The following is an 18,567-nucleotide window of genomic DNA, read 5'->3' on the forward strand; positions in this document are numbered from 1 at the left end:
GAACATTAAAACATTATTCAGTCTTTTCATGATAAAGCACACACACATACATTAACAGGTTTGGCCCTCAGACATTGAAGATTTTTTTTTTCAAAAACTCCCACCTGTCTTCGTGAGAAGTACTGCGCATTTTGTTGATCATATCAACGATTGGAAAATGAAGTTGTGTGACGCTTTTTCCCCATCCTTCATTTTAGCCTCTCTCTGGGCCAGTTGCAGGCACTCAAGTTTTTGTCGTTGTTGCTGGATTGTCTCTTACAGTTCTCCTGTTTGCTCTTTTGAAGCCTGTCACGTTAGATGTCACATTCACTGTCGCTGGAGGTGATGGAGATGGCGGAGGTGGCGGCCTTGCTCGAGAGACTGACTTCTGGGCTTGAGGCGAGACCCAGACGGTCTGCTGTGGTGTCATCCTCCCCCAGCGATCGGTCCGAGCCACCGGACAGAACCTGCTGCTGTAGCCTGCAGAGGTGAAAAGAGACCAAAATGTCAGTGAGGATTACAGCTTACAATGGAGACAATCTGAAATAAATGTCCTCAGCTCTCTGATGCATTACTGTAATATCTGGTTAAGTTCATCAGTCTTGGATAAAGATTGAATTGTCAATCTATATTTACTAAACACACCATTAACACCCCTTGTTTGAGTGTGGGAAAATACAAAAATCTTTTGACGATGATATGCTGTTAAAGCAAACTTTAGAGGCTGTAAGTGCATTTGCATGAGCTAAAATCAAATAGTGACTGTTTAGACTTCGGGTAAACTTTTCTAATAGCATTAAGGTAGCTTCAATACCATATGCTAATTATAAAAAAAAAAGATTGTATTCAACATTTATAATTGATAGAAATATATGTTGCAGCATATAAAACAAACCATGAATTACAGAATTTAAAGCATACTGTCAATTTTACAGTTTGTTAAAACGAGGTTTTTAAGGTTCCTAATCCAGACAAAATATATTTTAATTTGTTATATCTATTATGTAGTATTTTTATAATATTAAATCATTCCGGCATGAAACAGCATGCGTCAGCAGAGATATGTAAAATAATTAGTTTTGGTAATATGTGAACAAAAGGAGCTTTGCCAATAACTAGTCGATTTGAACATTAATTTTCAGTTAAATCACGCAAGAAACTCCAACGAAATCTAATGTTTTATTTTGTTTGTTTGTTGTTGTTTTTTTATATATTTTTTTAAGAATCAAGATAATGACAGTAAAGTAATAAATAATAATAAAGCGAACATCATATGCACGATTAGCGCCTTTATGCAGTTCAGTGGAAATCTCTATACCTGTTCTTGGCTGCTGCCGCCCGGTCTCTCTGCCTCCGGTTTTTAAACCAGTTGCCCACTTGTATGGGCGTGAGTCCAGTCGCCTGCGCCAGCTCTCTTTTTTTGCTCGGGTTCGGGTAAGGGTCCTGCAGGTACCACTCTCTCAACAGATGCCGCGTCCTCTCCTTGAAGCAGTGCGTTTTCTGTTCGCCGTCCCATATCGTCCGAGGCAGTGGAAACTTCTTTCGGACGCGGTACTTGTCCACGGGTCCTAACGGACGCCCACGGAGTTTCTCAGCCTCCTGGTAGTGCGCCTCGAGCCAGAGCGCCTGCAGCTTCCCGTGTGAGTCCTTGGTGAATTTGTGGTTCTCTAGTATTTGGTAGAGCTCGCGGAAGTTACCCCCGTGAAAGGCCACGACCGCGCGCGCGCGCAGGACAGACTCGTTCTTCCCGAGGACTTCGCAGGCGGACGGCGCCACCGGGAGTGACCAGAGGAAGCGGCCGAGCCTCTCCACGTCGCCGCTCTCCTCTAGCGTCTCGCAGACCCCCGCGACCTGCTGGGGGCTGAAATTCAAGATGGGCAGCTGGAACATGGAGACTGTAATCTCTCTCTTCTTTTGGTCCTCCTGTCTGGTGCTGCTCCTCGTCTGTCTCGTCCGTCTTTTTGTTCAGTGTGTCAGTCAGAAAACGGCAAAAGTTAACAGCCGTGTCACAAAACGAGCTGAGGAGCGATGCCGTGCGGCAGGCTCAAGCAGCCTGTACGGCGAAATCTTTTCTTTGATTGAGTGTGAGCATAAAAAACTGGAAGCAAGGTGTTTTCTGAGGAGCAAAATAAAAGAACATTTAGCCTAGCCCCTGCTGCCGATATTCTATTGGAATTGTCAGATTGGCTGCCTGGTTGCCATGGACACACGTCAATCACTGTCAGGTTTGCCAATCACGCCTGAAGCTGCACTAGATTTCAGCACCACCCAGCGCGCAACAGCGCCTTTCACTGAAAACGTCAAAGCGTCATTTTGACCTTTACGATTGTGCTCAGAGATGCTGAACGTAATGTTGTCATTTGCTGGAAATCTGGAAGCAACCCCCATCTGAGTCGTCGATAAAACGATAGGAAGGAGTGTCTGTTAAAATACAGAACACACTATGGGCTGAAAGACATTACTGACATCTTTACAAGACTTTAAAGCATATGCAGTATAAATAATTACAAATTATTGCCTATTCAAAAGTTACACTTTTTGAGACTAAAACTAAAAAAAAAAAAAAACACATGACACATGTTTCGAAAACGTGCCTCCAAACTAAACGCATACTATTTCTGTGACGTTTATATGTTTAGGGCCTCAGAAATTAAGTGCCAAACCTGTGATCAAAAAGGAATTTTAATGAAGAAAATGTGCTCATTAAAAAGTAAAACAAAAATGGAAAATGTCACGCGGCGAACTTAATCCGTGTATCATTCGATCATTCGTTTTTTGATTTAATATTGAAAGTAGAAAAATGAGAAAACGGCTCCTTTTTCGTTTTTTTGTTTTTTTCCAAAAAACGAAAAACGAAAATTCAGCTTAAATTTTCGTTTTTCGTTCATGGGTGGAAAAATTAATAAACAGCTTGAATATTCGATTTCTACATGTGGGCGGGAATTAAACGCCCCTTTCTGCCCTCAGCCGAAGATCAAACCGTGCTTCTCGTTTTTCGTTTTTTTGGAAAAAAAAAAACAAAAAAACGAAAAAGGAGCCGTTTTCTCATTTTTCTACTTTCAATATTAAATCAAAAAACGAATGATCGAATGATACACGGATTTTAACTTGTTCTTCTTTTGCCGTCTGCACTATAGGGAGCTGTCGTCATGATGCCTCTCGCGCAGGATAATCAGAATGCCCAGTGGATTTTAATACAGCTCATTTATTAAAATAAAAGATGCATGCATGCGTTTAACGTGACTGGCATCCTGACCTCACATCGTATATGACAGGAAAATTACGCACACCGTAAAATGTTAATTTATTATATAACAACTTTGTCTTCATGCAGTAACTGGTTATCACATATATCTCTGTGATGTATAACTGATTCTATAACTGAGTTTAAACTCGATTTTTTTTTCATCAGTAACAACATTCAAATTGGTCTAAAAAGTGCAACGGCAGTTTCGATTTTAGTGGGTTGACTTTGTTTTATTAACAGTGAACCTGACGCATGTCGCTCCTTCATTACAAAGCGACTGAATACAGTCACATCAGTTTGACAGATTCGGATTGTCAAAAATAGACCACACAAAGATATTCAGCCTATAGGCGGAGGATCCTCGGTTGTTTGGCAACAGTGTTAATCAATTATCCATAGGCCCGAGCAGGTTAACGCCATACAGTAATGGCGTGACAGTTGGCCATAATGAGAGGTAGACACAGTAAGATGATTAGCTTCAATTTAATCCATCTCATTACAGCTTTTAACGCCGACCATTAAAATCACTAAAAACAAAGGATTTGCGACCCCAATGCGTATGCGCCATGGAGACAGGCTTTGGGAAAACCATTGGATGAGCAGCAGTGCTAAAATATTCAGAGTACTGTAAATATTTCATACACTATGACATACCGTAACCTCAACATAGGGAATATTTTTCTACTACGTCACCCAATAAATAATACATGGCTTTTGATATCATTCGAAGACTTGTCAATAAATAATGACTTTAAAAACATGGACTTGGGGGTTGTCGAAAGATTTTTATTTGTTGTCCAACAATCCATTACTCTTATAATAACTGTAATTTCACATTGTCAAATTGTTTTCAAACAACTATTGTCCCTGCTTAAAAACAAAATGAGACATTTAGGCATGGTAGTTATAGCGGAGATAAAATGAGACTCGTTCGTTCCGCTCCTCGCTTTTGCTTGTGCTCCGTAACTTCAGTGGCGAAATAACACTGTGCGTCATGGCAAAGCGCGAGCTTGGGATGGAGCCCGCACGAGCTGAATAATAAGGATTGCACACATAATGTAATGCCTGACACTGCTATCCCTGAACGACTGAGAGAGAAAGAGAAAGAGAGAGAGAGAGCGTAAAGATAAGGAGTGACACTCAAAGAGTTCTGTTATCTGCTTATTTTCTGATACAACACATAAACACATAAATCAGGCTTGATAACATTAACACATAAATTCTAGAAATTCTTAATTTTTAACCTCCACAGAAATAAAGCTGATGCTTTTATTCAAAGTGACTTTCAAGGTTGCATTTAAGATATACTGTACATGTGTGTTCCCTGAGAATCAAACCCATGACCTTGGTGTTGCTAGTGCTGCTATTTAGATACAGCAATATTTAAAAACAAGAATATAAGATGAATAACATAAAATACACAACATATAAAACATAAACATGAATGATAACTGATTATGTTATTCCCGTACAAACCAAAAGTGAACAACAGAGAATTCGTTTTAAGTGAAGATGCTTATGTCTATACTGATGTCAGAGTGGAGATGAGAGGCAGCAAGTGTTTAAACATCCCCGTGAAAATCATTTTAAAAAAGTACTTGAGGGACTAGTTCCTCAGATTGTCATCGCAGAACCTTCTGGAGAACCTCTAGGTACACTTTAGGGCAGTTCTCAGAGAAACATACTAACCTGAGCCCAAAAGGTCCCTGCAAGAACTCTAAATACAGTTCCTCCTGTAAGCTGTAACCCCTTCACAAGAGAAAGACTTTGGAAAAAAAATAAAAAATAAAAAATAAAATATATATATATATATATATAGTGAAGTTACTTGAATAAGCAACATGTTAGTGTGGGAGTCTGGGCAACCGCATATATACTTTTAGCATCTTTTCATTTTTACAGTGGCATAATTAATAGCTATAACCATAATTTGCTTATTTTCAAGCATTGCACATAATGCATCATTGTCTGTGTTATGGATTTTAATTGATACATTTTAACAATGGCAAGAGATTACTGCTTTTTTAAACTATATCTTAAGCAGGCGGAGGCCGTTAGAGCCCATTGCAGCATAGAATGAAACTCTGTTCCTCATTCACGGTGCATCAGCTCCGAAGGGAGACCTCTATTGGATTCAAAAACATACTCTGCTGTTCAAAAGTTTGGGGTCAGTAAGATTAAAAAAAGAATACTTTTATTAAGCAAGAATGCATTAAGTTGATCTAAAGTGACTGTAAAGACATTTATAATGTTAGAAAAGATTTCAATTTCAAATAAATGCTGTTCTTTTGAACTTTCTATTAATCAAAGAATCCTGAAGAAATGTATCATAGTTTCCACAAAAATATTAAACAGCACAACCATTTCAGTAATGTTTTAAAATAAATTTTATTCAGCAAGGTGACAGTAAAGACATTTACATTGTTTTATAAATAATCTATTTAGAATAAATAATTAAAAATGTTTCTTGAGCCCCAAATCAGAATATTAAAATGATTTCTGAAGGATCACTGAGGACTGAAGTAATGGCTACTGAAAATTCAGCTTTGCCATCACAGGAATAAATAACAAGGTGTATGTTATTACTGACACCATTCTGCATACCAGAGGCCTTTTGAAACCATGTTCTCACTGTCAAACAGTGATTTGCTTTAGACAGAATGCACGCACACACATTAGAGAAATGCCATCCGCTTTGTTGTCCTCTCAGCTGGTTGAGGCCGAATGCTGGATGACTCCTATAGGCCAGGGGTTTACGTTCTAATTAAGATATCATGTCTGGAAGAGCTGGAGTGGCTTGCTAATACTCCACTGGCCCAGATAATAGCAAACGAATGAGGGATTCAGTTAAATAAAGTCTTTGCATGCTTTAGTACATAGACAAACCAGATGAGTTACAGACTTCTGTGAGTGGGTGGGCGTGTCCTTATGACAGATCAGTGTCCAGCCATGGCATTGTCCCGTTTGGATGTAATCTGGGATTTAAGGTAACAGAGAAGACCTTATCCTATGACCCTTCTGGCTTATCCTGCTCCCTCTCTCTTTCTCTCTCTCTCTGTTATCCAGCAGTAGGACAGGGATAAGCAACATCCATTTACCAACACAACAGGATCCCTCAGACATCCGTTTAATTTTTTTATCATTCAGTTTGTCATTTTTTACAGTGTTTTGCTATAAAATATATTGCGACTACATAATTGCAAAATCATATCGTCATGTGATGACATAACAAAAGTAAATCTCTACCTCTGAAGCTTCTCTCATTTATTTTCTTTATCTTAAACTCATATACACACGCCCAAAATGCAGACACTAACATAGACACCTTCATGTGCGCAAATGTATTCTGATTGGGTACAAAAAAGTGTCACAAACAATGCACAACAGTCGCTAACGTTACTAACTAATACTGGAATCCCCGTATTAGCATTTTGATTTGCATTAGAGAAATTAAACACCAACAAAACAACAACCCTTGGCTTTCAAATCCTACAATGCAATATCTAGACGATCACAGACACAAATGAGACAGCCATTTTTGGTCTACATTAACTGTTACCTAGCAACCAGACACACCAGCACTGGAGAAGCTCCGCTTACCCCTGATCTGAAAACCACTGCTCAATCACAACATTTGTATGACTTATGGTGACCTCATATCTTTGCTTTTGTCTTAAAAATATGAGGGATTTTTTGAATCCTAGTGGACAAAAGTTAATGATTTAATGAAGGTAAAGAATTTAGACAAGCTCACAACAATACATATGCATCTAATTATGCACTAATTGTGAGGAAAAAGCTTGCAAATCACACAAAAAAGTGCCGTAAAACTTTAAAAATGAGGGAAGATGTCATTTTAAAGTCATATTTATATGCCCTTTTAGACAAACAGCCATACTAAAATCTATAATTTACTGTTTTAATGTTAATCCTGATAGCAAAAGGCACTTCAGATGGTCTATCGTGTCAGTTCAGTCTGATCTGAAGCTCGTTGATTTCTTTAGTTTCATTCTGGCAACTGCCAAAACTATAAAAAGCATGTACACACAGGCAAATCACCACCACACACCTCAATGTCCAGGACGTCCTGCAAAAAGCTTTTAATAGCAATCTGAAGAACCACACATAAGCTTCAAAATGCTTCATTCTGGATTTTGGTAACTGCAACTGACTGTTGTTTCCTTCAGGTTTTATTTCTTTTTCACTACAAACCAACTAATTAATAAGAACTTCATGAAAACGTTTCTTCTCAGAATCTATGAGGAATTATCCTTAAAGGGGAAGAGATTAACAGAAAACTAAACTCTTCAGCTTGAATCCCCATTTCTTTAGCAGCATTAACAGACCATCTGATACATATATAATATAATCTATAAAAATTTTCTCACATCAACCAGACACACCAGCACTGGAGAAGCTCCGCTTACCCCTGATCTGAAAACCACTGCTCAATCACAACATTTGTATGACTTATGGTGACTTATGGGGTCCTCATATCTTTGCTTTTGTCTTAAAAATATGAGGGATTTTTTGAATCCTAGTGGACAAAAGTTAATGATTTAATGAAGGTAAAGAATTTAGACAAGCTCACAACAATACATATGCATCTAATTATGCACTAATTGTGAGGAAAAAGCTTGCAAATCACACAAAAAAGTGCCGTAAAACTTTAAAAATGAGGGAAGATGTCATTTTAAAGTCATATTTATATGCCCTTTTAGACAAACAGCCATACTAAAATCTATAATTTACTGTTTTAATGTTAATCCTGATAGCAAAAGGCACTTCAGATGGTCTATCGTGTCAGTTCAGTCTGATCTGAAGCTCGTTGATTTCTTTAGTTTCATTCTGGCAACTGCCAAAACTATAAAAAGCATGTACACACAGGCAAATCACCACCACACACCTCAATGTCCAGGACGTCCTGCAAAAAGCTTTTAATAGCAATCTGAAGAACCACACATAAGCTTCAAAATGCTTCATTCTGGATTTTGGTAACTGCAACTGACTGTTGTTTCCTTCAGGTTTTATTTCTTTTTCACTACAAACCAACTAATTAATAAGAACTTCATGAAAACGTTTCTTCTCAGAATCTATGAGGAATTATCCTTAAAGGGGAAGAGATTAACAGAAAACTAAACTCTTCAGCTTGAATCCCCATTTCTTTAGCAGCATTAACAGACCATCTGATACATATATAATATAATCTATAAAAATTTTCTCACATGTTTGGACATCTTTTATATAACTGTTCATAGAGACTGCTGCAACATTATTTGAATGTTTTTCCCCATGGCTGTCTATTATTGTAGTCTATTTCTATGCCCAAAATGTAAAATAAATAAATATAAAATACTATACTAATGATACAACTAAAATACTAATGACAATATGAAAAAAGTTGTTCGAAAACCACCTTGTGACATGGAAAACATTAATACATTGTCCAAAGCATTTATATTTTCTAAGATGAGAAGTGAAAACTATGCAGGCAAGTCATTGCACTGCATAATCTCTAAAATAAAGCATTTGATTAAACAAGGCAACATAACATTCAGACATATGGATGTCTGATGCTGCTGCGCTTTTCAGAGAAATAAATAATCTCTGTCTCTGACGCCATACATACTGAATGCCTTCTGATAGTGGATAAACAGACTTTTCCGTTGCTGAATAAGCTCAGCTTACAAACAGACAACAGGAGTGTGTGTGTGTGTGTGTGTGTGTGTGTGTTTGTGTGTGTGTGTGTGTGTGTGGGGGGGGGATGTTTACAGCTGGGCGTAATCTCTGTACTCGGGGCGTATGTCAAATGGCAATCTGACACTTTTGATTTTTGCAGTGAATGACTCATAAATCTGAGATCAAGCCTTAAGCCCTGGAGCAAGAGAACAATGTACTAGATTTAGCTTTTCTCTGTCTCACTCTCAGTATGTCTCCTGTACATAAAGAGAGGGTTGGTCTTTAGTTGAGTGAGTTTGTCCAAGACAGTTTATCCTCATAAAGATACACAGGTTAATCTTTTTAGCCAAAGACAAAGCCACCTGTTATAGGGTTATTTTAAAGTTCAGCAATCACTTAACGATGCCATTACCCACACATACGCATGCTTGTTTTTCTTTCATGGTGGAGACTTTCCATTGACTTCTGAACCAATTATATTTTCTATCTCCTAAACTGACTCTCACATAAAAAGCAAGAAAGTAAAAAAAAGAAAATGATCATGAGAAACTGAAGTTACAGGTGGTTGCAATATTATGGATAAATTTTACAATTAAGAAAAAATAATCCAAACCAATCAAAGTGAAAAAATATATATATATTGTAATATCTGACTTCCTTTTCCTTGGCCACCATCTGTCTCAGATGTACACAGTTCGAAAGTTTTGGGTCAATAAGACAATTATTCAGAAAGGTGACAGTAAAGACACTTATTATTTTGAACTTTCTATTCATCAAAGGATCTTTGTGTGTGTGTGTGTGTGTTTGTGTGTGTGTGTGTGTGTGTGTCAGTGGGATGTTTACAGCTGGGCGTAATCTCTGTACTCGGGGCGTATGTCAAATGGCAATCTGACACTTTTGATTTTCATAAGAAAGATCTGGGAACTGCATGTGTGTGTGCTGGAGAGCACCTAAGACTTGTCTGTCTTAAGGCAGATCATTCACTGGTCATTGGTGACAGGTATGTATCCAAGTTACTGAGATAAAGGAGAATAGACAAAGAGAAACAGGTCATCTCTCTAAGAAATTACTACATGTGTGTGTGGCAATGTTGATGCAGTGATTCTGACAACTAGTGACAGCAGAGACTCATCTCACTTTGACTCCCAGCTGGCACACACAAACACACACAGCACTGAGTAAATGTGGCGTGTGGCTGCACTAGGTCTTCTGATCGTCTGCTCTCTGTCCTCTGAGAGCAGTCAGGGGATGGTGCTGTGCTGTGATACTCTTGCAGTGAATGACTCATAAATCTGAGATCAAGCCTTAAGCCCTGGAGCAAGAGAACAATGTACTAGATTTAGCTTTTCTCTGTCTCACTCTCAGTATCTCTCCTGTACATAAAGAGAGGGTTGGTCTTTAGTTGAGTGAGTTTGTCCAAGACAGTTTATCCTCATAAAGATACACAGGTTAATCTTTTTAGCCAAAGACAAAGCCACCTGTTATAGGGTTATTTTAAAGTTCAGCAATCACTTAACGATGCCATTACCCACACATACGCATGCTTGTTTTTCTTTCATGGTGGAGACTTTCCATTGACTTCTGAACCAATTATATTTTCTATCTCCTAAACTGACTCTCACATAAAAAGCAAGAAAGTAAAAAAAAGAAAATGATCATGAGAAACTGAAGTTACAGGTGGTTGCAATATTATGGATAAATTTTACAATTAAGAAAAAATAATCCAAACCAATCAAAGTGAAAAAATATATATATATTGTAATATCTGACTTCCTTTTCCTTGGCTACCATCTGTCTCAGATGTACACAGTTCGAAAGTTTTGGGTCAATAAGACAATTATTCAGAAAGGTGACAGTAAAGACACTTATTATTTTGAACTTTCTATTCATCAAAGGATCTTGGAAAAAATGTATCACGATTTCCACAAAAATATTAAAGCAGCACAACTGTTTTCAACATTGATAATAATAAAAAATGTTTCTTAAGCAGCAAATCAGAATATTAGAATGATTTCTGAAGGATAATGTGACACTGAAGACAGGAGTAATGACTGATGAAAACTCATACATTTTAAAGGACTCACAAATTCATTTATTTGTTTTTATGCAAAGCTCCATATGAGCTTGCTGATCTATTTAACCTCTGTTTAGTGCTGTTAGTGCTATTATTACCTACATTTAACACTAGTGCATGGGGAAAAAAAAGAATCATGTATAAAAAAATCTACAAAAAAGTAGACAACCAAATTTCACGAAAAATCTGGAGATGTGAAACTAGCACATATATAGAGGTAATAGTTTGTCTGGGAGGTGAGTTCATATATGTGAATAGTGATTGAGCTTTCATTCAGAATCAAGTATTAACAAACAGTATACAATTCGGTGGCGATGACCCTAACATTATTCTGGTTCTGTTTTCCTGTGAATCTATTCAGCCAGTAAAACATTTCAGAAAGACAGATTTTAGCCTTAAAATCAGGCCCTGACTTGAGCACTTGTCTGTCAGTCACCTAGCAACAAATCCTCCCCACAAAAGCACCATCCTGCTGTCTCTCACCGAGCTCCCGGCCTGCTGAGAAGGGTCTGAATTTGTGTGTGTGTGTGTGTGTGGAGTGTTTTGGGGGCTGTCAAGTTCATGGTACTCTACTCCCTATTGACCAGGAAGTCCTTTCTCTGAGCAACGCACAATACCAACATAGACAAAGCAGCCAGGAAAGGGGACAGTCCCTGAAAAACACTCACACACAGAGTCTCTCACAATAATAAGCACGCTCTCACGTAAGAGGCATATCCCAAGGAAACACATGCATACACACGCACAAACAGCAGACCTCCCCAAAAACACAGGGGCCTCTCTGCCTTTGTCTGTCAGTCTAATGAAAGTGATGTTCTTTTTCTATTTGGTGCTTGTTAAGGCTCACAGACTCTTTCACCCGCTCTCACTCCACTCCCCCACCTGCCCTCCGTACACGGAGGTGAAGGCAAATACTGCGGAACAGATGAGGACGCTTCCTTGTGTGTGTGAGGTTGATGCTTTTTCAAAATAAAGCGTTCTGTGACAAGAAGGAAATATATGCACACCTCGAGATCAGATGCTGCGAATCAGCACAACTTAGCCGAGCGCGTTTGACTGTTCTGAAATCATCACACATATAAGCGCGTGCACATAAACAGACACTTCAAGAATATCAACGATACTTTTAGTTTCAGAAGGAACAAATATTTTGAATAGGCTATATGATTCCCATCTAACGCATACAATCACAACAGCTCTCTCAACGAGTCTCTTGAAGATGCGTCCCCTTCCGTTCTGGTGAAAGGACAGAGTATCAATAGCGTGGAGAGAGCTTTCCTTTACATGGTCGATGTCTTTGCATAGGAATGTCAGTGGCCTGTAGCAGAACCACGCTTTATTAAAGAAAAAAAGTCCATCTGGATTCTTAGAAACAAGTAAACCGCCGGAAAAGAATGGGAGACTTTATGTTTCTCCTAACCTTTCTGACTTAAGTAGCCTATTCACGCTCTTCGCTGCGGGTTCTGACCTTGACTGTCAGCACCAGAATACGATTTCATTTTAGATTTGCTGTCATTTTGAGCAGTGACCCACGCAGATACATACCAGGGAAGTACATAACAGAGACGGCATAAACTGCAATGAAAGAAATGTTTCTGAGGTGAAGGCCACTCAGCGTAGAGGCAAAGCTATAAATGACAGTATGGCCAGTTATGGGCCTTTAATAAAGGCTGTGAAGACATTTTAACAGAGCATGGCTGATGGATGTTTTTTATCCATTACATAAAAATTCCATCTGTTTCGGATCCATAACAAATATTTACTACGGATATTTTTGATATTTCTGAGGCATCTAAATGCTCCCGGGGGAAAAAACTTTATGTTGGGCAGCTCTGCGTTGGTGATAAGATGATTTTTACACGTTTAGGGTCAAAAATGGGAAGACTTTGTCACTGTTTTTATCTGGGTATTCCGAGACAGATTTAATCCCTAATATCCCTATAACATTCCTGTCATGTTTATGTTGTTTCAGAGCTCACTGGCTTTACACCCAAGACGGCTTAATTAGAGAGATTAGATGTGAACCTGCTTCTTCAGTGCTAACAACACCTGACAGTGTGACAACCCTAAACTTCAGGGTAAAATAGGCTACATCAGGGTAATCTAAACCACCGAGTAAAATACAGACAACGTCAGAGTAACCAATACATTATAACTTGCAGCATAAAATTCATCAGCGAGTCCAAAAACTGACAAGCTGACTTCTGGGTTCTAATTAAAGGTACAGAAATTATTTAATTTTGCACGTAGGCTACTGTAATCCGTCTTGCGCATCTAAAGAAATATTTGTAAGAAATTTGAAAAATCTTGTTGATTCATAAGTTGTATAAAATGTTGCCTACATAATTTGATCAAATTAGTGTAATTTGTCACGCGTGTTAAATAGTACTGCCGTAAAAACGAGAGGATTTTATACAATTTTAACCTGTTCGACCTGAGACAAAATACTCTGTACATTTTCTAAAGCCCATCTAAAGCCAAACTGAGAAAAAAAAAATCAACAGATGAGTAGGCTATATTTTAGGCTACCTCTATAGCAGTAACGATACAAAGTAATTTGAATAATCGTCAAAACGATTCAGTCAAACAGACTGAAGTGTATTAGTTTATGTGGAGCCAAGACAGTTTTGTCCAAGGCTATTGGCGTGTTTTGGAGATAGATGGCCATCAAAACGGTTCGTTATCATTTCGACACGAACCTCTCATGGACAGGCCGGACAGATCTGCTGAAGGTTTTTTTAGACAAAATGTATTTGTCTAAAACATAATTTCTTACCTTAACAACAAACTGGACTCTCACTCTTCATACTTTAATACAGAAAGTGCTTTGAATGTGAATGTCTGCTTCACTCAGAATGGTAATTGGAGGCGGTTGAACTAAGAGCCGTAAATCAACAACCTTCAAGCAGAAAAACGTCCTCATCATAATTGGGCACCGAGCTATTGTGAGCCTCGGGGGTCTGTCAGACCACCCAAAGCAGCGCTTCCTCCCTCCGGGCTGCTGTGGGACAATAGCGGGCCACTCGAACCGGCCACGCATGGGAACACTAGAATGAGGCCTGACAAGAAACAAGAAGTCTTTGCCACTTATTAAAATGTTTCAGTAGGGTCGTGCCGTCCATTTAGAACGTGTCGTGAGCGGCGGAGAGATTTCTGTTATTACCACCGTTTAAAATGTATATATTTTTTGACATTTTATGGTGATTTCAGTGACTGCACTGAGTAGAAAATACAAATAAAACAAACCATTTAACACTTCGTTTTTATTCTGAATGTTCTGTTTTTTCCAATTTGGTGTTTCTGGAAAAGTTGAAAAAGTTTTGAAATTGAGAAGAGAAGTACATAACAGAGACGGCATAAACTGCAATGAAAGAAATGTTTCTGAGGTGAAGGCCACTCAGCGTAGAGGCAAAGCTATAAATGACAGTATGGCCAGTTATGGGCCTTTAATAAAGGCTGTGAAGACATTTTAACAGAGCATGGCTGATGGATGTTTTTTATCCATTACATAAAAATTCCATCTGTTTCGGATCCATAACAAATATTTACTACGGATATTTTTGATATTTCTGAGGCATCTAAATGCTCCCGGGGGAAAAAACTTTATGTTGGGCAGCTCTGCGTTGGTGATAAGATGATTTTTACACGTTTAGGGTCAAAAATGGGAAGACTTTGTCACTGTTTTTATCTGGGTATTCCGAGACAGATTTAATCCCTAATATCCCTATAACATTCCTGTCATGTTTATGTTGTTTCAGAGCTCACTGGCTTTACACCCAAGACGGCTTAATTAGAGAGATTAGATGTGAACCTGCTTCTTCAGTGCTAACAACACCTGACAGTGTGACAACCCTAAACTTCAGGGTAAAATAGGCTACATCAGGGTAATCTAAACCACCGAGTAAAATACAGACAACGTCAGAGTAACCAATACATTATAACTTGCAGCATAAAATTCATCAGCGAGTCCAAAAACTGACAAGCTGACTTCTGGGTTCTAATTAAAGGTACAGAAATTATTTAATTTTGCACGTAGGCTACTGTAATCCGTCTTGCGCATCTAAAGAAATATTTGTAAGAAATTTGAAAAATCTTGTTGATTCATAAGTTGTATAAAATGTTGCCTACATAATTTGATCAAATTAGTGTAATTTGTCACGCGTGTTAAATAGTACTGCCGTAAAAACGAGAGGATTTTATACAATTTTAACCTGTTCGACCTGAGACAAAATACTCTGTACATTTTCTAAAGCCCATCTAAAGCCAAACTGAGAAAAAAAAAATCAACAGATGAGTAGGCTATATTTTAGGCTACCTCTATAGCAGTAACGATACAAAGTAATTTGAATAATCGTCAAAACGATTCAGTCAAACAGACTGAAGTGTATTAGTTTATGTGGAGCCAAGACAGTTTTGTCCAAGGCTATTGGCGTGTTTTGGAGATAGATGGCCATCAAAACGGTTCGTTATCATTTCGACACGAACCTCTCATGGACAGGCCGGACAGATCTGCTGAAGGTTTTTTTAGACAAAATGTATTTGTCTAAAACATAATTTCTTACCTTAACAACAAACTGGACTCTCACTCTTCATACTTTAATACAGAAAGTGCTTTGAATGTGAATGTCTGCTTCACTCAGAATGGTAATTGGAGGCGGTTGAACTAAGAGCCGTAAATCAACAACCTTCAAGCAGAAAAACGTCCTCATCATAATTGGGCACCGAGCTATTGTGAGCCTCGGGGGTCTGTCAGACCACCCAAAGCAGCGCTTCCTCCCTCCGGGCTGCTGTGGGACAATAGCGGGCCACTCGAACCGGCCACGCACGGGAACACTATGGGGCCTGACAAGAAACAAGGAGTCTGAAGTCTTTGCCACTTATTAAAACGTTTCAGTAGGGTCGTGCTGTCCATTTAGAGCGTGTCGTGAGTCGTGAGTTTTAATGACTGCGGATAGAAAACACAAATAAAACAAAACAATTTATTCTGAATGTTAGTTCTGTTTTTCAACTTTGGTGTTTCTGGAAAAGTTGAAAACTTTTTGAAACGGATTTTTTTAAAACCACATTATGTGTTTAAAAGAGTAATTTAAAAGGTCAGAGTGATTTATACCGAAGTATTCAACTAATTTTTAACAAACTTTGATTTTTGAATCAGACTTTCTGGTAAAAGGTTTTCAATTTGAAATACATCTGTCTAAAACATTAGTTATCTTTCTTAATGAATAATTAATCTGCTCCTTCACGAATATACCAAAAAAAATTAAAAACATTCTGAAAGATGTGAGGTGAGGTTTTTTTTTCTTTCTTTTTTTCAATAATCTGGCCTCACCAAGCATTCCAAAGTGAAAAGCAGAAGCGTTGCTGTGAATTATTCCCAGCAGGCAAATTAAATCACCTTTGACTGAGAACATTTTCAAAAAATTCACATTTAAAGTTGGTGAATTGAAGGTGAAGGTGTGTTCACCTCCTCTTATCTAGCAGCATTCACTCTGTGAATTTGGATCCATTAAAGTCACAACCCGAAATAACTGCTGCCCTGTTCTATTGAATTCTATTTTTATAGTATTTGTCTGCCGATTAAAACAAAACAGGGCTTTGAGAGACAACTTCAAAAGACATATCCAGTACTGAAAAGTATATTTAATAAGGAGTTAACAATGTAGTTAAATCTATAGCGCAAGGCAAACAGCGTGTCAGGTTTATGAATGTGTGTCCTTCACCTTCATGCACGAGAAACAGAGATGACAAGTAACAAGAAAAAATCTGAGCTTTACTGGTTCATTCCTGCCATGTGACCGGCTGTGTAAACTGTATATGAACTGCATTCAGAAAATAACATTAACTTGGAATAAAACTTTACTAACATTCATGAGATATGGTAAGCTACCAAAGTGCTAAAAAGTGGTCCAGTGACACAACTTGCCCCACAAGTTGTCACATCCAAAATGACGTTATTATTGACTTCTCCAATTTGTAATTTAATAATTCATGGTTATTTAGACAAAATTATTCACGATTTTATAAACTTATTACCAATATGACATGTTTCAGACCCATACAAATTTGCTTTAACTTATTTTAGGTGCTATGTAGGAAACTTACTTTGACATAGGGAAAAGTTTCAGAAATTATTATCAATAATACGTCCATTTTCTCATCTCTCTCAGTCACAGGAAGTGGTAAATGATGGGTTCTTCTTACATATTATATGATGCAGTAGATCACAGGGCCACAAAGCTTACCCACTGACTCACCTTATTACTCCACTCTTTCCTAACAAGTTCTCCTTTTCAGTGATTAAATGTCTATTTTATTATCCATAGCACAAGGTAGTCAGAAACTTGATTAATATTACAATTTACATCTTGAACTCCAAACATAAGAGGATTTTTAATATCACTACAATTGCATTTTAATTCAAACTTTCACTTCTGTTAGTTGCTAAGTGCCTTTAGAAAAGGCATCAGCTAAAAGACTAATTAATAATCTAGCTTAAGTTAGAAATCTAGCAGGGTTCACTTCATGTGCATTATGAGATAATTAACTGTATAAGTATAATACAAATACAAATTATGTGATCATTTTGTCATTTATGTTACCAACATCAACCAGCATCAATAAGCTGTAAATGTTGCCCTCTCTTCTTATTTTTTTTACTTCCCTGAAGTTATTTTCTGAATTACGTCTTTGTGTCTCCATTGGCTCAAGAATCGTGCTGAGCAGGATGTCTTCACAGTGCACAATTTACATATTTACCAACAAGCCCTTACGCTCTCTTGTATAACGCCAAATCAACAAGGGTGATGCGCCAAATAATCTCTCCCATTTTTTCCCTTCCCTCTGCCTGATCCCTTCTTCCAAATGGCAAACGGAAGCAGAAGACACCCCACTGTGCAACTGAAAGACAAACTTAAAGCACCATTGTCGCTGGTCAAAGTGGCACCTGTTCAACAAAGAAAAAAAAAGACAGACTGAGAAAAAAAAGACAGACTGAGAGAAGGAGAGGCAGTCTCATACAAAATCCAGCAATATGTATGAATCAAGAGGCATTATGATTTACATCAAAATCTATGAAAGTTAATTTAATAACACAGTCTGACAGGATTTGCCTCGCTCATATTCATGTCTTTGCTCTTGTGAGAGACACTTTCATACAGCCATCATGAATAAGACGCCACTCTAATCTGCAACTGAGAGCTGATATATGGTGTCTATGTGTGTGTCTGCCATGAAATGCCACGATGAGGGAACTTCACACCTCAGGGTGTCAGTAACACTGAACAGTGACCTTTACTGAGAACCACATTCACCCTGAGAGTGAGTGTGTGTGTGTGTACTGTAAAAAAGAAAATATGTGCAGTTGTTACCTTAGGGATCTCTGTCTACCTAATATGACTCCTAGAATGACTTTTGTTTGTGTAATTCAATATAGTCAGGAAGACACATAATAAATAATATTGTGACAGGATGCTGTTTTTAAATCTTTATTATTATTATTATTTTTTATATTCAGCACCATACAGAAGGAAGACAGACAGTCTGGCAGCTCTGACAATCTAAATCGAAGAAGTCATGCCTTCACCGATTC

General features: G+C 38.0%; 1 protein-coding gene across 2 annotated transcripts in view; it reads right to left on the bottom strand.

Moving 5' to 3' along the window:
* Nucleotides 1-340: 340 nt before the first annotated feature.
* The window catches only part of LOC107757136 (protein phosphatase 1A-like), a 35,421-nt gene continuing 17,194 nt past the window's right edge, over nucleotides 341-18,567 (bottom strand). For both annotated transcript variants that reach the window (XM_016574531.1, XM_016574530.1), the window contains exon 6: nucleotides 341-459. In XM_016574531.1, the coding sequence (XP_016430017.1) occupies nucleotides 406-459 (54 nt within the window). In that variant the 3' untranslated portion in view covers nucleotides 341-405. The remainder of the gene's footprint in view (nucleotides 460-18,567) is intronic.

Source organism: Sinocyclocheilus rhinocerous, unplaced genomic scaffold (genome assembly GCF_001515625.1).
Source record: "Sinocyclocheilus rhinocerous isolate Xijiao unplaced genomic scaffold, SAMN03320098_v1.1 scaffold503, whole genome shotgun sequence".
Taxonomy (NCBI): domain Eukaryota; kingdom Metazoa; phylum Chordata; class Actinopteri; order Cypriniformes; family Cyprinidae; genus Sinocyclocheilus; species Sinocyclocheilus rhinocerous.